This window comes from Lepisma saccharinum, chromosome 8 (genome assembly GCF_977018435.1).
Source record: "Lepisma saccharinum chromosome 8, izLepSacc3.1, whole genome shotgun sequence".
Lineage (NCBI taxonomy): Eukaryota > Metazoa > Arthropoda > Insecta > Zygentoma > Lepismatidae > Lepisma > Lepisma saccharinum.
The window spans coordinates 68,814,605-68,834,776 of NC_139236.1; the positions used below are offsets into that span (position 1 = coordinate 68,814,605).

General features: G+C 40.6%; 1 protein-coding gene across 3 annotated transcripts in view; it reads right to left on the reverse strand.

Annotated features, from left to right (window-relative positions):
* Positions 1-20,172, reverse strand: part of mino (glycerol-3-phosphate acyltransferase mino) — a 138,843-nt gene that overhangs the window by 96,637 nt on the left and 22,034 nt on the right. The window contains exon 1 of one of the 3 annotated variants that reach the window (XM_083126824.1): positions 17,526-17,688. The exons of 1 other annotated variant lie outside the window; for it this stretch is intronic. In XM_083126824.1, the coding sequence (XP_082982950.1) occupies positions 17,526-17,584 (59 nt within the window). In that variant the 5' untranslated portion in view covers positions 17,585-17,688. Of the gene's footprint in view, positions 1-17,525; positions 17,689-20,172 lie in introns of those variants that run through there. One more of the 3 variants, XM_083126826.1, reaches the window with a different exon arrangement.

Here is a 20,172-nt window from a genome sequence, read left to right on the forward strand (position 1 = left end):
CTTCTTTATTAAACAGGCAACATCTTACGGTTGGGCATACACAAGAGATGTACCATGCAGAAATTTTAGCGGAAAATGCAGGCTCCACCAGGCATACCGTGCCATTGCTCTACAGCGCCAGCAAAAGATCAAGCGAAGCCAAGGGTGGCTCGGTAGCTTACTTGGTAGAACAAAGAATGGCACGGTATATGCCAGAGACCCTGGTTTTCGACTCATGGTCGAGCTTGCTTTTTCGACTAAAATTTCCACATATGCAACATCTTCTTGCTTTCTCTTCTCGACATTCATAAAATTTTCGGCCCTCATGGCTGCCCCTTTGTGGTAGTTAGTGTTTGAGTGTTTTTCCAAAACAGTTGACTTAAAAGTACTTTCTTAACCCACGAAACTTTCGGACTGCATACAGGAAACTTGGTCCGGTCACTAATTAATCATCACTCAAAACTTAGATTTTCAGTCAATCTGTGCAGCTTATTTCCTTTTTTTTTTAAAAAAAAAAAAAAAAAAATTATGCTCCAATGCCCATTACTGCTGATATATTTACTTTAGAGACCTTCGATCTCTTCGGCTCATGACCCGAAACTAGCACTACACTGTCGGCAATGTCTTCAGCTTTGGACCCGAACTTGTAATAGTGGTAGACTTCAGCACTTTCCAGCAAAATATGTCACTAGTTCTCCCCCCCCCCACCCCCTAATCTCTACATCTTATAAAACTGTCAATGGACACTGACTGATCACTAATCGACTGTCACACTTACTCCTGAAGTCTTATTGAATGATTCTGTTGTACCAACCGTGAAATTGAATCCGCGTATTTATATAAATATTATATTCTGGAATGTTCCGCACATAAAATGTCCTGTAGTTCGACTCCACCTCCTATTCACTTTTCAGAGAATTAGTAATTCAACGAATCGCCCGACTCATGGTGTTGTCTTCAACAGTGCTTTGTTGTGCAATTTCCAAATGCTGACAAATCTTTAAATAATGCTCAAGTTCGTTGCGACAACACCGAAAGAGCAAGAAAAGTTTACATACAATATTATCAATAACAGGGTTATGCCTCAGGGTTCTAGAATATTCTCAGCTTTTCCTCGATAATTATATATATATATATATATATATATATATATATATATATATATATATATATCTTTAAATTATAATCACAATATTTTATTTCACACACAAGCAAAAAACCTCATCTAGTGTAAATCGAAAAATTTCGGAGGGGGCTCGAGCCCCCTGAGCCCCCCCTCTGGATACGTGCCTGACTCAGATGCTTGTATATTATCATTGTTATAGTGTGATAAACAACAAGAAATAAAGACGGAGCAGTTGCATCTTCCATTAATAAGGTGTTTGTTTATAAAGTGAACGCTACTGTCATTGGCCCACCCACAATACTGTATATGACACGATTTTTGTGACAACGTATAGTTAAAAATAATAAATATATTAAAAATAATAATTATACTTGATGTAAATTAATTATGCAATATATAACTCAAATAATCTTAGTCCAAAATGATACTCATTGTTAAACCTTATTGCTTAATAAAGAAAATTTATTATTATTATCATTATTATTAACTTCCTTCACATGAATGAGTTAACAATTTCGTGTCATTTCAATGTATGAAATGCACGTGGTAAAGGAACTAGTTTTTTCTTCAAACATCGCTAACTCTCTACGGAGGGCAACCCTCATGAGGGCAGACCTCACCCTCACCCTCACCCTCCGAAGACTTGTGAGGGTGAGGGTGTGTGAGGGCGAGGGCGAGATCGATCCGTGAGGGTGAGGGCGTGTGAGGGTGAGGGCGAAAGGAGAGTTGTGAGGGTGAGGGCGTGTGAGGGTGAGGGCGAAAGGCAAATCGTGAGGGTGAGGGCATGTGAGGGTGAGGGCGAAGCCGAGCCGTGAGGGTGAGGGCGTGTGAGGGTGAGGGCGAAGCCGAGCCGTGAGGGTGAGGGAGGTTGAACGAAAATGACCACCTCTGGTCATGGGTGGGACCGTCGAAATTGTCAAATGATGAAAAATAAATTAACTAAAGGATAAATTAATTGTTCTTTGGTGTCACGGGTGGGACACAATAGAAAACACAAGTAATCAAAAAGTTAAAATGAACGAACAATATGTAAATGACAATTTGAGATTATTCACTCACAAGATAGGATAAAGTTACAGCATTGCACTTCATTTTAAAAATTGAGATTCAGGGGCACTTTCACATGGAATGTCCCATATATAAAAAAGGTAAAGTGCTCCCCTGTGCATAGCACCACGCCATGAAGGCGTATAGGGGGTGTGGGGGTAACGCCCCACACTTTCTTGATCCGGTCGTGAGTGGGGGTGATGTGATCAGCACCACGCCCCTGACCGCCTTTACCCCACAGGGTTTCCCCCAGGTACCCATGTTATTCGACGCTGGGTGGGCGCCGGGGCCGCTTCCATCGTTAGAAAAGTTCCCGGATTTGAACCGGCCGGGGATCGAACCCGGGACCTTTAGCATGGTAGTCAGACGCGTTACCGACTGAGCCACCACGGCCACATGTCCCATATATTTGAATTATGCGTTTATTTTTTAAGTTAAAGCAAGCAACCTAACTATCTTAACTGAGCGTTTCAAGTGTTAGATAAACCTACATTCCATCTGATACGCATTCTAGATGGAAGTGCTAAAAACAAAAATCGTGGGAAATGAACAAATATTTTTTGCCTACAATCTGGCATTCTCGTCATTGGCCTTTCCCTTACAGGGCACAATTCAGGGATAATTTTGACTTAAAATGTCACTCTAAAATGAATAAAAAAACGTATTTACTTTGGAAGCAACATGAAGAAAATAAAGGGCAAAAGCAAATGGAGGAAACCTTTAATGGGAACTCATAAATGCACATGTTCATTTCAAAACAACCTCCCTCAACCTCACAAGTCTTCCGGGAAGGAGGGGGGGGGGGGAGAGTCTGCCCTCAGGAGAGTCGCCTCCGGATGTAAACACCTTCCTTATCAAATCTGTGCATCTGCAATGATGCCTGTGGCGGGATGGTAGTTCCAAGTGCAACAACTGAACCTGTAGCCAATGGAGAGATGGTAGAGGCGCTAGACAACAGTGGTTCATGATCCAATGAAGATTTTCGTTGTTACTTTTTATCTCACCCACAAGGTTCGTCCTCACGACTTGCCCTTGCTGTCACCCTCGCCACCACAAGTCTTTCTGAGGGTGAGGTCTACCCTCATAAGGGGCGCCCTCCCAATGTTAAACACGGAGGATCAAACCACACAGAAGATTACAACGGTTGGTTGTTGGTCAAGGCGTCAGATCATAGTTTACGTACAAGACTGAAGCATCCAGGGTGTACTACGTGCAACAAGAGATTGATATTTGAGTGCCTCCCGAAAAAAAATCTCCTTACACAAATAAATCCTTGAAGTGAAAGATAATACAAAATGTGGGGGGAAAATCTTGAAGTTTCCTCTCCCATATTCTGCCGAGTAGAAGTCAAAACAGTAGAAGAAGAAATACAAGATTCGAAAATGGTCTAATCCAGGGGTTCCCAAACAACAAGTCAGAATGTAGGTTTATCTAACACTTGAAACGCTCAGTTAAGATAGTTAGGTTGCTTGCTTTAACTTAAAAAATAAACGCATAATTCAAATTCAGAAACATTTTATGTGTAATAAGTACTAAATAAGCACATATTTGGATTGTTGCGATGGTCCAATTCTATCATCATATGTATACTAACAAGTAATCATCATATGTATACTAACAAGTAAGTGTCATTTCAGTGAAAATATGAATCTAAGACAATTAGGATGAAGCCAAAATCACGGACAATTGCGATAATTTTGACGGTGAAGGTCATTTTACAAATTAATGGTAGGACAATTGCGACCATCACTATCTAACCTAACCAAAGGCGCCACAGAACTAATAATGCTGTAGAAGGTCGGAACAACAAAATAAATACGTGGCTTGGAAGACCGCATCCAAAAATTCAAGAGGTTTTGGCCTGCCTCAAGAGCCAAGCAGAAGATACCAACATCAAGTACATGCAAATGGAACAATCTAGAAGGTCAGAAAAGGAAGAAGCGTGACGAGAGAGTTGGAAAGTGTATCCGCACATATGAGGAAATTGGCGACTTCAAAAGGTGTCTGTTGGCTTCAGCCCAATGTTCAAAAACTTGATTGAACCAAATTCCCAGCCGAAAATATCAATATTTTACATAATTCTCTTGTAAGAGGTATTGTACGGGGTGTTAAGTCACCCTTCAATTTGATAGAAGAATTAAAATGTCATCGCAATTGCCCGGCTACCAAAAATATTGGAGCATTTCGCGGCGGCCCTGTATTCCAGGGCGCCCCGGCGCACACTTTGGGAACCACTGGTCTAATCGAGTATGGATTTCATTACATACTCGTATATAAGACTACTAAGATTCAGTGTGCTTGTGACCGATTGTCAAGTTGTCCGAAAAGACTAAAGTAAAGAACTATAAACACCCCTGCTGAAAATGGACTAGGTCTCGCGGGAAACAGCAGTGTCAGTTGCTTTTGGCGCAAAGAACGGTAGCGAGCGAGCGAGGGAAGCAATCACGTTAAGAAGAAGTCAAAGCTCTGAATCGGTGACTGACCGTTGTTAGTTTTCGATATCCACTAAAACTGTAGGGTCTAAGTTGGTTGGCCTGGAAGCTACAGTGAGGAAGATGGAAACGTGTGCCCAGAAGCATGGGTTTGAGATGATGACGTGATCATCTCGAAAGGATTTTGTTAGCTGTTCCAGAGAGTTTTCTTCTAATTGGATCCGAGTTTGCAGAAAGGAAAGTGAAGTGAAAAACTTAGTGCTAAAGTGAGACGTGATTACTTTGATAATAAAGAGAGCTCTCGTATTCAGTGATTAAAGTGGTTCTTACAAAAGGGTGAAAGAAAAGCGCTATTCAGAAAAAAGGTAGAGATCTCAAAACAGGCTAGCCTTTGGTCATGTAAGTAAATGTAGTAATATTCAGTAATTATTTGAAACTCAATTTTTATAAGAGTGTGTAGCTACAGAAATTTATTTTGTTTTTTCAATACAATCCAAAGTGTCGCTTTAATCCTCGTATTAAGTTGACTTTTATAAACCAAGGACAAGCGGGAACTCAGCGGCCTTTCTCTTTAAATTTTATAATTGTTTACTAAAGGTTATTCTTTAATAAATGTAATTTTTATTGGATACGCAGCTTGAGAGTATTAATAAAACCTGAAAAGAAATTGTTTCCCGCTGAACGAAAGCAAGAAACGACGCAAAATCCAGTTTTATCGTTACATGCTTTTGATATTTACTGTAAGGGATCAATGCCAGATTTTATATTTTTGACATATACATGACAACACCAAGATCTCGTTTTGTATACTATTTTATTGGGATGTTCTTGAGATCATATTGTGAACCATGGGCGTAATTTGGAACCTAACTTCGGGGTAGCAGGATCAAACATTATTTGCTATTTTTTTTCTTTTTTTAAAAAAAGAAATTAACATTTGCAAAATCACTTTGCTCCTCAGGTCTTGAGAGGTTAACAAGTTTTAACGTTTAGGTAAATTTTAATACACCAAAAAATATGGGGGGATGCTCCCCTTGCCCGCGCCGCGTTACGCCTATGTTGAGAACCACAGCATTATTACAGTAAGTGTTGCCACCTGTGATAACAAAACGAGAAATTCAGTCAATATGTAACGACAATTGCACAAGATTAATTTTCACATCACATGCAGCATTTCATCAACTCTATGATTCAGAGGTCGACAGGGAACAAGCGATAACGCTGGAGACAAGAAGGATGCGGATGGATTTCAGTTTCCGTCTGCATGGCACATAAAAGACTTATCACGTAACTGAAAGCTTAACCCCGGATGAGCCCCGAACACGGTATGCTCGATGCCCTCCCGCTGCAACTCGACCGGGAAACGTGACAATCATATGATACAAAGATACATGCGAACGATCGCAAGCCATCTCATTTTCAACCTAATGATTTCAACATTTGATCCTGGGGAGTGCTGCAGTGATACAGACCACACACATTTTTTAACTCTGTCTCAGAAACTACTTGTGAAAACTATATTTTGATTTGAGCCGATATTCGGAGAATTCCACCTACAGAATGGTCGTGTGAATTACATGCAATGATGTAGAGATATGAAAATGGGATCACGTGAAAATGTATTTTCAAGCAAAACAAGTGTTAATTCCAGCATATTAATGCACCATAACCATGCGTACTAGGCATTTGTCTCGCTGAGAAAGAAGGCGACAAATGACTCCGTGGCGGAGTGGTTAAAACAGCAGGTTATCACGCCAGGGGACCCGGGTTCAAATCCCAGCCTGAGCATGCGCGTCTCCATCAATTTCATCATATCATCACTAATCCTCATCGTCGCGATTTTGTCAAAATTGGAACACAAGCGGGGCTAAATAACAAAAATCAAATCGAGGGGTTCCCTGGAAGAAGTCCTTCCTGTGGGCAGGGTAACCAGTATTAAGATTCGGTTGAACCTTTGGCAGACAATTTTCGAAAATTTATTTCCTTTCTAAAACGGTTTTGCTAATGTTGGTCAAAGGTCAAAGCGAACCATAACAGCTGATGCGTCTCGACGTTCGAGGCAAGGTGTTTTACTTTTGGACCAAAAATGTGAAAGTTGCACGGATTCAAGTCTGGGATGTAGGGAGGATGCTCACGAGAAAAGCATTTTAGCTCTCCTTGTTTTTGGACTGTGACATTACTCCTTGTCTTTGGACTGTGACATTACTCTCACCAATTATTTCCTTTGCTCTCGTAAAGAAAAAACAGTTGAAACATCACAAAATGTTGCCGCCAATAAACCTTTGCGTTTGAACCCACAGAGTCAGTGGTGATCCAGTCGGTAATGCGTCTGACTTCCACGCGAACACCTGAGTTCGATTCCCAGGGTGGGTGATCTGATTTGGCATTACTTTCAGACAACGATCCCGCATAAATCGCACTTTGGGTGCCTGGGGTAGCCAGTTCAAAGTGAACGGAGCGTGGTGGTGATCACATCGTCTCCACGGCCCACATGTGAAAGCGGGATCTACCTCCACACCTACATGTGTCTTCATGGAATGGTGGAATATATTTTAAACCGAGGTTTCAACAAACACTAAAGCATGAAATAATCACACTTGCACACCGAGCAGTTGCCTAACACACAGAATCAACTAAACCTCACCACACCACTTATTTATCAGCGTTGTGACCGTTATGTTATTTACCATGCCCCACATCCAGGTCGATTGTCCCTACAAAGGTTAATCTCCAGCCCAAAACCTCACCCCGTTTTGTGGAAAACAACAGGATCACGCCACCACGTGAACGCCGAAAGCAGATCTCGACACAAAAAAGAAAAACAATAACAGTTTCCCGATATAATTCGTTTATCTAAAGAAGAGCTACAAAGGTCACCTCCACGCCAGGGTACTTCTTTGAGGCATCTGCGTTTCAGATATGGAAAGGGTCAGAAGCCTGGATAGGGGAATCACTATACAATACAGAGCCAAATCGAGACGGAATAGAAGGCCGTTAAAGGAAGGATTTAAAACCTATGAAGTCTGCCGAAAGCAGGGACAGGTCTATATCAGAGATCAAGAAGCCTAGTCGTATTATGAAAATTTGACCTGGTTTACCGCAACAATTCTTATTTATTGTATGTATTATATATTAATTGAATATAATAGAAATAAAACACCAATGCACGCAAGTAAAACAGAAGCCCGACAACTTCAAATTGTCCGGCAATTTCTATATGAATGAAAAAAGTTATTTTGCCGGCGCTAAACCAGGTAACATGGAAGAATACGCCACGACGTCTCCTCTCTATTACCTCTTGGATTAATTGCGAAGATGAATGATGAAACTGAAGGGACAAACGAAATGATACATGAATGCCTGACCAGGGTTCGAACCTGGGACATCTGGCTTCGTAGCGCGGTACACTGACCACTCCTAGGTCGTTCGAAAATTTTGTAAATTATAATGTTGAGTACATGAAAGTTTGAGCAATCAAAATTCCTTTAGTATTCGGCTTATTTACAAATGCGACATGTGGTGAGGCAAGATAAAGATGGGTCGATTCTGTGAGATATCAAGATGGTCCTTATTACTAATTGATTTCCAGTAATGTATTCATGTTTAAACTACTGACCGTTGGCATATATAAAAATTCAAGAACGTTCTCCGATCCATTTCAGACGAAAGCAATTCCTTTCGCATTTTGGTAAAAGACACTACATAAAAGGTTAATCGGGACTGGGCTACCGTTTAAAGTGCGATTTAAACCATGTGCCTCCACCGGGTATCGAACCCGGGACCCCTTGATTACAAGGCGACGACGTATACCACTACGCCATCGGGAAAACCCGTGTTTGTGTGTGTGTGTGTGTGTAATTTATACAAGTTTTATAGGGTAATAAATCTTATGATGTAAATTGAAAACTATCTCTGATGGTCATTACAGTAACGTAGACACAAGATAAAGGACTTCTTAAATACCTCCTGTACCATTCACGACCCAGAACAAAGTTATAAGTGCCTGGAGAAGGCGATAGAGCCGTCCAAACGCATTCACCAAGTAGTTACAGATCTTGTTAGAAATAGCACATCAAAAAAAAACATCGGAGAACGAAGAGAGTGAGAAATGTTAGGCCCAACATTACCAAAATAAAGTAACGTGTGAATTGAGATATTTACCATCGATCCGTTGCTGCTTTTCCACCTCAAGCACGTATGTTGCAAAATAGTGGCGCACAACTTCAAACCGAGCACACGCTCCGCAAACAGGATTTGAAGCAAGACGCGTGAATGGTCCGAGCAGAGAAATCTCCAAAAAGCCTCCGGTCACTCAACTTGACCCAGATATAAAGCACGGTTTCTCTCTGTTCGCGGGAAATCCCTGCACAGACGTTTCCTTCTGTCGTCAATACTTTTCCATTACACAGATCCACAGCATCTTCAAGCCCGAAAGTTGCGACATAATAATAATTTAATGTTCCTTTACCATAAGGCTTACTTCGAGGGAATTTTGACATAAACATACTTTCAATTTCTAGTAAGGTTAGGGTAAATCAAACAATTAGGGATGGTGTCGACACACCCCTGTGTGAGAAGCTCCATCTTGTTCCCAGTCTCACTCATCTCGATTCACAAAAAAACATGCCTCGTTCTCGTTTCGAAATACAACGTGTGTCACTGTATAAACTTTTGCAGCGAGTAGAAGACTTTTTTAAAAAAATCATCGTAATATTTCTCGTTTGACGCTTCGCCTTGATGCTACGAATACTAGAATAAACTTAATTTTGTCCTCAACGTTTGCAAACATCTGAATAAGTAAATTTATTGAAATTTTGAACTGGACCGAAAGTCTCGGATATTAACTCTTGTTTCGTCGATTTTAACTGCTGGGTCTGTGTGTGTATTTTTTGCCCTTTCCCCGCACATATTAGTACTTATGAACAAAATCTATGTAAGATCGAAAGACAGAAATACTTGTTGAAATAACCAAACAATATATACTGGTGGCCATACCGTATTCATCTAAGGTGAATGGGTACTTTTATTTAAAAAGCGTTCCTTTGGTATATTTAATTCGATTACATTAGTAACAATTTGATTCAAACAATCACAGTTGTTAACATCCAATGAATCGCCGAAGTTCAGTAATTTACTTCACTTGAAAATATTCAATCTGATCTACATGATATTTGAACAGCATGTTACTAGTTTCATATTCGATAACTGACGAACTGAATGACATATATCAATCTGGGTAGTATTATCAGTTGTATCACACACACACACACACACACACACACTATCTCTCTTGGAGAAAAATGTTCCTGAACCCTTCATAAGTCAGTATGCTATGGCGATACAAACATATCGGTACAGTCACGGACACTGCCGGCTTGTAACGATTCCATTGAAAGTGAATGTATTCATTACAAGCCGACAGTGTCCGTGACTGTACAAAGTTAAGCGTATAAGAGCTACTGAAAAAAATCTGCGATATATTCATACATGATCGGACATTCGTGTCTATATTTTTTAAATTAAAACGGCAAATAATTGGCCATTAGCTTTTATTCCAACAGTGAAAAAAGCGTTTACAAACGCAGTTAATGCTTCTTGTTTACGAAAGATATGGCACTTCCTGTCTATGTATAATGTTAACCTGGGGCTAACAGTATGGATAGCCCCCCCCACAAATATATTTCAATTATAACTTTTAGGGAAAGTTATATCACATGGTTAATTTATATTATTACTATATTTCCATTTTTTTTCGTCGCAAACTTAGTCTGTTTCAAGATTAATCGAGACGCTGAGAATTAATAAGTAACCGAATGTCCCGGGGACTGGAATCCAGAATTTTTATTTTGGAGTCGCATTTCTTCCACTTTTGGCTAATAGCGACTAAGGATGATCAGGTGAAAATTATTAAGGACGCCTGCAGAACACCCATGCCAAGGCCGGGATTCGAACTGGGAACTTCGGTGGTACCGTTAACCACCACAACAGGCTGCAGTAGGTCTTTCATTCACAACGTTCCGACAAGAATGCAATCAAAGTCATCCCGAAAGTAAGATTGCTGCTCTCGGCACATCTCGTCCAACCCGTTTCCTAGCCACCATCCTATGACGTAACCTAGCAACCGGATAACCCCAGAGGCAACATGCAATTCCCATCTCACGTTCTGGGCAAGCGGCCCTTAGGATCTCCTTGAACTGCCGATTAGATCAGATGATTCAACTTGGCAATGTGTAAGCAACATGTCCGAGACTGAACTTTGAAATTATCTTTCGGTTTTGAAATTTTCGTTCATAAACGCGAGAACTTGGAACATAACCGAATCGTACACAAAAATCAGAGGCGGACTCACGACCTTTCGTTCCGGGGTGGTGAAGATGGCCTTGAAGGGCGAGGGTATCCACAACTCATTTGGGAGAGGGACACATCACAAGAAGTGAAATGTTCCTTTTTTGATCAGAAAGTTGTGTATAAGGATCAGGTTGTCCTAAAAGCATTAATTAAATAGCAGTAATATCATTTAGTATGTTTATTATAACAAAACAGGAAAACAGGGGTCTCCCCCGATGCCGTCGTAGTATTGTCGCCGCCTTGTAATCAAGCGGTCCTGGGTTCGATAACCGGGGGCACATAGTGACAACTGACCCCATTTACAAATGTAGGCACAGTTTCGATTAGCCGGAGTGGTTAGCACATCGCGCTGCGACGCCAGGGGTCCCGGGTTCGAATCCTGGCTTGGGCATGGACCTTTGTGATGTCTATTCATTAATTTCATCATATCATCACTCATCCCCAACTTCGCAAATTAGCCAAAAGTGGGACAAGAAGCGAAGTAAAAGAAATCAAATAATAATAAAAAAGTTTCTATTAGCCCATCTCAAGTTCCGAAAGAGAGAGAGAGGGTGGGAATAGAAAAGTTTACGCAACTTTCTAATCAAAATAAAAAAAAAATACAATAGCACCTACATTCATTAACTTCATTAGTTTGAACCACCACATATCCGCGTGTTCAGAATTATTCAAGTATTTTCGCAATGAACTTTTTTTTATGAAATATATTCAAATTTACGTTTGAAAAAAGGGTAACGTAATATTTGAGGTCATTTTTGATCATCTTTAGATCTGCAACTTCCGAACCATACTTATGTATGTGATGTAAAATGTGTAATCGAGAGAGGAGCAATTGTTTGCCCTTCGCAGAGGACGCCCTTTCTCCAAATTTCAGTCCTTGAAAGTTGTTTACAAATAAATTAACAAAAATAAACTATAAAAACAGGAATCATGCGGGAACAAGACAGACATATACCAATCATGGAAACGTGTGGTTCACGAAAATACCCTTGATAATGGCTATTAAGATTTTTCTCAACAACTGGGGATTCCCTTGATGCTTTCTGTTATTAACAACACTACAAAAGGTACTTCCACACTAAAGCTTGGCCATCGATGTGAAGCAACTGTATAATATAAGTTCACACTTTGCGCAAGAAATTCAGCAACACATAATACGGGTTGTGCCTAATCAGACCTATAAGTTGGTATCTTTTCTCTCGATTCTAGCTAATAATAAGGCAGAAGTATAACCCCTTAACCTTCAGTGGTCGGTCCTTCAGACAATTTGTCATATTGCACAACTTCCACACCGAACACAAGTGTAAAAAAATATAATAATAATAAATCTAGTCTTGTTTCGAAATAAGGCTTGTCCCGGTATTTTCCTTTCTCTTTTTCATGTACAGAGCAAACTGTAACACGGGGCCGCGAGGGTCTAGTCGATATGGCATCTGAGTATCTCAATTCCCGGGGTGGGTGAATTTAGGTGGGGAATTTTCCAGTAATTTTCCTATTTGAAGCGTCTCTGGGTTTCGCCTAGCCTCTAGTAAATGGATACCTGGGGGAGAGAGGCGGCCAGAGCGTGATGCTGGTCACATTGCTTCCACAAATAGCCGAGATCGTGAATATGCGGGGGCCGTATCTCCACGTGCCTTTAAACGGGAAACCTCCCACCCCACCATCATTATTTTTAATTACTATATTTGATCAAATGCGTTTAACATAACACACGTTTCATCTATTTTTACAAATATTAATATTATATTGGAATATGATGTGTTAGGACTGTAATTCCAGTAAGCTTTTACAGGATTCTTGTTGGGAAACCTGATAAGAGACCCAGGCGCGTATATTCTAGGCTACCTAGGCTATCGCCGAAGCCCATATTAAAATACAGGAAATAATCGACTAGCAAATTTAACCGATGCTTCACTCTCACGTAACGACCACGGGGCAAAGCGCTAGTGTAAGGTCGTCTTTATTTATCGCCAGACTTCTTCGTCTGAGGATAAAGTCTTTGAACCAGCAGGCGGTCCTTTCAACCCATGACATATTTGTGCTGGCAGGGACGACCTTGGTGGTCCCTGGTGCTGGCTTCCAAACCCAAGCGCTGGAGACTGAAGACTTCTCTGCATCCTGGCGATGTTTGTAGTGTTGCCAACAATGGAAATACGAAATTCGCTAAATCGCTGGGAAAAAAAATATAGACGTGGGTGCCAATGCAAATTATTCAAGCTAGGGGGGTGCCTCATGAAAATTACATCACCTCCCCCCATCTCCATCCCTTCGAGCATTGCCCGTCTCTCTTCCAGTTCCATGAATTTCGTCACATACAAGCATTATAAATCTGCCAAATTTAGTGATTTTCCCCTGAAGGTGGCACTCTGCTTCTCCATGAAATTCGACTGTGGTCGCAGCCGCTCGCAGCTATATGGGACATTCTGATGACGTCAGCCATGTTGCCATCCTGTTTACTTCTGTTTCAAGCAAACCCCCTCCCACCTCCCCCGCTGTCAAAATGTCAAAACCTTCGCCCTCGCGGTGGGGTTTTTGGCCCGAGTCATCCCAATGAAATACGTTTGGCAACATAAACAATCCATGTTGTCATAGCAACCATTCACGCACGTGTTTTCAACCACGCGGGTCGGTGGTGGTTTCCGCAAAAGGAAGGGATATATGGTCAAACTTGTTGTGTCCGAGATCCGAGTTCTTTGTGTCGCCCGCGTATCGTGTTCATGGATGGGAATCCTTTTGTTGTGCTGTGTTTTTGTTCCGTGAGCGTGTGAAAATGGATTTAATCACCGAACTTGTCTCCAAGACGCCATTCTCACGGCTTCCTTACGAGGATAGGATGCAAATAATAGAGACAGGTAGGCCTCTTCCACGTCTTCCGGACCTTACAGTCGTGCAGAAAGACAAAAATAAGATATACTGTATATTAGGCGTTTTCACGAGACCAGCTACCAAAAATATCTTTGGTTGACTGGATCGAGTGCACTTAATAAGTCGTATTGCTTGGCATGTTTGCTTTTTTCTACCGACAAAAGTCCTTAGAATACAACAGGATTTAGTAATTTAAACTATTTGGTAACTGCTTGCGATAAACACCAAAAATCACTTAGTCATATACGTGCGTTCAGTAACTTACAGACATTCGGTTCTCAAAGAATTGATCATTCATTGAATTTGCAAGAGAAGATTGCTGACAGTTTGCATAATGAAAAAGTGAAGGAAAACAGAATTATTATAAGAAAATTAATTGATGCAATAGCATTTCTGGCGAAGTAAAAATGTGCATTTAGGGGCCACAATGATCAACACAGGGACAAGCGCGGCTTAGCAATTTAGCTATAATGTCTATTGAGAAAGGGGTTCTAATCAACATCAGAAATTCATGTGAGGACACATTCTTCGATAAAGTAACAAAAAAATTCACGGAAAAGGAGAGAAGAATGGAGTTTACCTTCAAGTAAGGTAAGAAGTTAATTATTATTTCATACTCGCATGAAGGTCCTACATATTGCATGTTATAGACCGCTCCTCTTTATAAATAAGCATGAAATAGTTTATGTCCATTGCCTACTATTGTTGTTTTTAATGGCAAGATATCGATGTAAACAAAAAAATCCAAAATGAATGAGGAAGAGGCCCCCCCCTCTTTTTTGCCGGACACATTTTCATTTAAAATTCAAACACTACTATATTTGGAGATAGCCCTGATCTTGGTCTCAGCATACGCCACTGCAGAGACCAGTAGGAAGGTCAAGACGTAGATGGAGGAATAACGTTGAGATGGCCTAAAGGAAATCGGTAAGGATGGAAAAGATTGGATTTATCTTGCCTCGGATAGGGACAGATGGAAGCACCCTTCATCACCCATTTTCAAAATTATTTTCACCCAAAAACACACTTGCAACGTCATATTTCAATTAAAACTATGTCGTTATTTTGAAAGTAGAATGTTAGGTACTGAAACGAGACAGCTATCATTGTATGTAACAGGCAAGCTACTATTGATCCTAATCTGAAATAGAAGCCGCATTTACTTTCCTGTACTGGCAGCAATCTATGCAGAGAATGAGCACTTGTCTTTTTTTGTCGGCAATATTGTTGAGAATTGATTCTTTCGTAAGACACAATATATGTCATTGGCCTACCTTAAACAAGCTTCGGTCGTTTCAAATGACAAAACATGTGGTTGTGGCCAAAGCAAGAAAAAATTAAACGAATCATTAATAGTCTCCCGTTTCATTGGCATATTTTCATAGATGCCAACTAAAAGTTGATTGGTATTTGATGTAAGCATAGATACGTATCGAATCCCAGCCCGGACATGAGTGTCTGTCTCTTCATCAATTTTATCATGTCATCACTCATCCTCATCTACGCGATTGCCAAAAAATGGCAGAAAAGCAAAGTACGTATAATAAACCAAACCAACCAATTAACATCGCACCCCATAAATTTCACTCCGCATCCCCTCAGCACCCCTAAATGATAATTCCCGACGCCGCCGCTGGATGGAAGGCTTATGTTGCTACAGCCATAAATCTTCGGGTTTGAGAAGGCTAGAGAATTAGTTAATTTAAGCCAAAATATGTCATTTGTAAGTTATATGCTACCGAAAGGGGACATAGGTGACAGTCTACTGAGCAGTACGTTATGAATCAAAGTAGCATTCATCTTCATTGTCGCGATTCCTGCCCGGGAGAAATTTTGACGTAAAATAACTAAAAATACAACAACGTTGCACAGTAAACTGTGGTGCTTACGCTAAGCTCTCTGCGGCTCACAAACTAATTTCCGGTCATCACCTGACTGAATTTATTATCTTCACGTGAGCACTGCGAAAAGGAATTTGTTACAAGCATTGTTAACCGCATTTTTCGAAATTTGGTGCGGTGCTTATTTTAATAGCCAAGTGCAGGCTCGAAGTACAAAAGCACTATCAACGAACTACCTTATCTATTTCGTGTGTGAGGAAGTCTTTTCTCGTTCTAGTGTTGAATATATAGTATATGAAACTTTTTCGTGTGTCGCGATCCAGCGTACAGAGGCCATTAAGGCAAACAAATTGTATCAAGTTAACGTTTCCTGTCGGATGCCTCGTTACGACCCTACGAACCTTCAATAAAAGGTATTTGTTCCTGATTATGCAACTCAGCTGCTCAGGTTGAGTTAGTTTCCACTAATGGATTTACTTTGTAATTACGATAAACAAAATATGTAATATGAACTATCTACAAATAATCAGGTATACAGTCGTGTAATAAAATAATTCTGTTTTATCTAAATTCCGGTCTCGCCTCCTAAGTTTGCATAATATTGGAGTTTTCTTATATATATATATAAAAAAAAAACGCCGACCCCCGTGGTGAAGTGGTTAGCACATTCCGCTACGACAACACCGGTCCCGGGTTCAAGTCCCGGCCTGGGCACGGATGTTCTTCGTGAGTGTCCCTTCATCAATTTCACATCATCACTCAACCGCCGGCCCCCGTGGCGGATTGGTTAAGCACATCGCACTACGACGCCAGGGATCCCGGGTTTGAATCCCGGCCTGGGCATGGATGTTTGCGAGTGTTCATTCATCAATTTCATCATATCATCACTCATCCCATCTTCGCAAATTAGCCAAAAGTGGCTCAAAAAGCGAAGTAAAATAAAGCAAATCAATAAACAATAATAATCTCATCCTCACCGTTGCGATTAGCTAAAATTCACAGAAGCGACGCTAAATAAAGAAATTCAATAAAAATGAATATTTTTTAAAAAAAATGCCGAAGCTTGGTGACTAAGACAATCAACATTCCTTCACATTTGGATATTTAAAGTCGCTTTCTCGCCTCATTTTAAATAGTTTGATCTGACTTGATTTTTGTCATGTAACCGCGCTTTTCTGAAAATTGTGAATAATTGGGACGCTGTGGATGAGTGATGATATAATGAAACTGATGAAGGGACACTCACAGAGAACACCCATGTCGGGATTCGAACCTGGGCCTTCGTAGCGTGCTGTGCTATCCATTTAGTCATTGTAACTCGTGTCGATGGGAATTAATTATGATTAAACTAAATAAACTGAAGGGCAATACAGAATGTAATACTTATGCCCTGAGCAAGATATGAAGCCAAATCCTTCGAAGACGAGATTTTGAGCAGGGTTTGTTTACGTTTTCCGTAACAGGACCAGAACCCCCCTTTTTTTTCAGGCACAATTTAAATTCGGCCCAAGTTGCATACTGTTTCATGTCAATACGAACATGGACCGTATTTAAAATGTTCCGGGACTGAATTGAATACCTTAAAAATAAAAAGGTTCCTTACGGTCCAGAACCCATTTACGCTTTCTGGTTTTCTCTCCCCGAACCTTTAACAACCCTGACGTGCATTTAATCACTCAGGCAGCGAATCCATTTTTCTGTTTTCGCTTTGGTTTTTTTTTTCATCCTTCATCCTCATCGTCGCGATTAACTTGCAGAGGTAGGGAAAAAGGGACCTAAGAAAACAAAACACAAGAGACAGACGGAAGTGGGTTCAACGTCTTGCCAAAGGTTGCATGTTGCCTGAGCAAAACAATGGCTGTTTATGATATCCTAAAAGAAACTCACCGATTGTTGAGCCAGTACAGGATTGCCAACACCAGCACAGCCTCGACTAGACCTGCCATTGTGTTCCGGCAGACGCAACACACGCACTCACACACTCCACACAATCTCTTTCACGCTGTCAGATGCGCTGCTCGTTGCTCGTTCTCGAGAAAGCAACTGAACCAGCGGACGACAAGGGCAGCAGCATACCGCAAGCAGCGAGCATTGGGGCCCGACGGCACTCGTGCGACTTCGGCCAGCCATGACCTTGACCAGCCGAGCATTGCCGAACGATGCTACTATTTAAGTTGGAGGTCCTGGGGTCAACTACCTGCCCTATGACGCGATATTTAGGGTAGGGAAAGTGCCACATTGACAAAAAAAATTCAGAAAAAAACGATTCAACAACAATTCAAATTTGCGAGCACTCAGCATTTTTTTTATCTTTAACTGAATGGAAAAACACTAGATATCACAAATATTGTTTGTTTACTTGGTTATTTTCCATCTCTTCCTTACATCTCTAGATTAATCGTGCCATGAGGGCCTCCCGATGAGGCGGTGGTAGCGTCATTGCCTTGTAATCAAGTGTTCCCGGGTTCGATACCCGGTGGAGGCACAAGTGGTTCGGATCCCACTTTAAACTGTAGGTCCAGTCCCGATTAGCCTTACTGTGCATAAACTCAATCAATAATCGTGCCATGAGTAGGGATATCAGTGTGTCTACAATTCTATAAAAATAAAATTCCCTGACTTTTCCAAGCTTTCCAGCAAAGTCATTGAGCAATTCTAGTGGTGAGTGTGCGCCCAAGGGGAAGTTGGTGGGGGCCATGTCCCGCTTCTGGCCCAGTATTACTAAAAAAAAATAATACGTAACACCTCTCTTCAAAAACTCTGGGCAATTCATATCTCTCTCTCTCTCTCTGTGTGTGTGTGTGTGCGTGTGTGGGGGAGGGGGGCACTTACAATTCCACTTAACCAAGTATTTTGAATATTTACTTCACATGTAAAAGTGATAACGGCACAATTGACTTATGGTTAGCAAAGAATTCTTTATATTAAAAAATCAGAACAATTATAGCATAAATGATAAAAATTAGTAATTAAATGTGTTAATTCTAATATCTACCAAATACAAACCAATATTGCAACAAGTATGGAATTCCTATATTCAGTTACTGCAGTAGATTTCTACATGAAAACATTCCAAAACATGACCTCTTCCTGGAGCATTTAATATAAAATTTCTTCTAACTACCGTTAATACTCAGAATATAAAATTGAAGTATGGTTTATCCACAACGAATTTATATTTATATAGCCTCTATCAGGACAGATATTGTAGGGAATGATAGGAGGATGGCACATGATGAGATTTCAAGGAAAATACTTGATGGTAACCAAAGAGGAAAGAAAATAATTGGAAGACAGGGTGGGAGGATAATGCAGGAAGCTGGAGTAAGAAATTGGAGAGGAGCGTCCATGGATGAAGACTGTTCAAGAAGGTTTCTTGTGGAGGCCAAGGCACAATCTGGGCTGTACCGCAGAGGAATGACTGAGTGAATCTCTGGCCACTTCTCGTACCAACTGAGCTACCGAGCCAATCCTGGTTTCGCATGATTCTTTCAACTCCTGCGTGTTACAAATCTAGAGATAATTCCTCACTGTTCAAAAATTAATTTTTCTCGTCATACTTATTGCAAAAATATGTTTAGAGACATTACAAAAATATGTTTAAGAGACAATCAAGTAGACAATTTGTTAGTATGACTGCATATTACATACTGCGTAGATTCTGTATACTGGTTTTTATGTACAACTATTTCCCATCGACTTCTTCAGTTCGCGTGGACGTTATCTTTTCAGTTCTGGGTGTACCTTTCTCGCTTTCTCAATTTCATTTTCAAACTGGTATTTTGAAGGAGAAATGTGAAGTTCGCGAGAGATTACCTCATTGACTCCTTTTAGTTTACGAGGAGCCTGGCAATCAAGCTGTTATTTTCCTTTGGTAAAATAAATCAATTAATCAATGAACCGTGCAAGACTTAACAGAAATATAGTGCTACAATGTACAAAGTTGGCTGGAGGCATGGGCCTCCCTATGGCGCCAGTGACCTGTTTATAATTCTATTGAGAGACACAGATATAAATGATTTTTCTCTTTGGCAGGTCAGACGCACAAAATTTGAAACGAAGATGTTTGAGACATTACCTACGCGCCAGTAATTATTTATTTCGAAATTTGTGGAAAACTTAAAACTTGGATCAGGTACCTGACAGGTTCATACACACATATATTGAAAAATAATTGAAGCTTACGAAAGACTGACTCCTCTCCATATTCACCACTTTTTGTCACTTCCGTGGAGAACTATTACCTATTGTGCTAAGAAAGTTGTAAAAAAATGTCTTGCGTTGCTATTAGATTCAACATTAACATTTTAAGCCCACTAGTCTCAATATTCTATCTCTGCCAACCTACGTGGCGGGCGTCCCGAGTTCGAATCCCAGCCTGGCATGCATGGGCATCGGAGTCGAACGGTTCCGTCGATCCCCCTTGGATATTGGCATCGGATCGTTAATTTCAAGTTACAATAAGCATAACGCTTGTTATTGTTATTGTCAACTAGCTGATTACCCGGCGTTGTCTGGGCATTTATTTATCCCG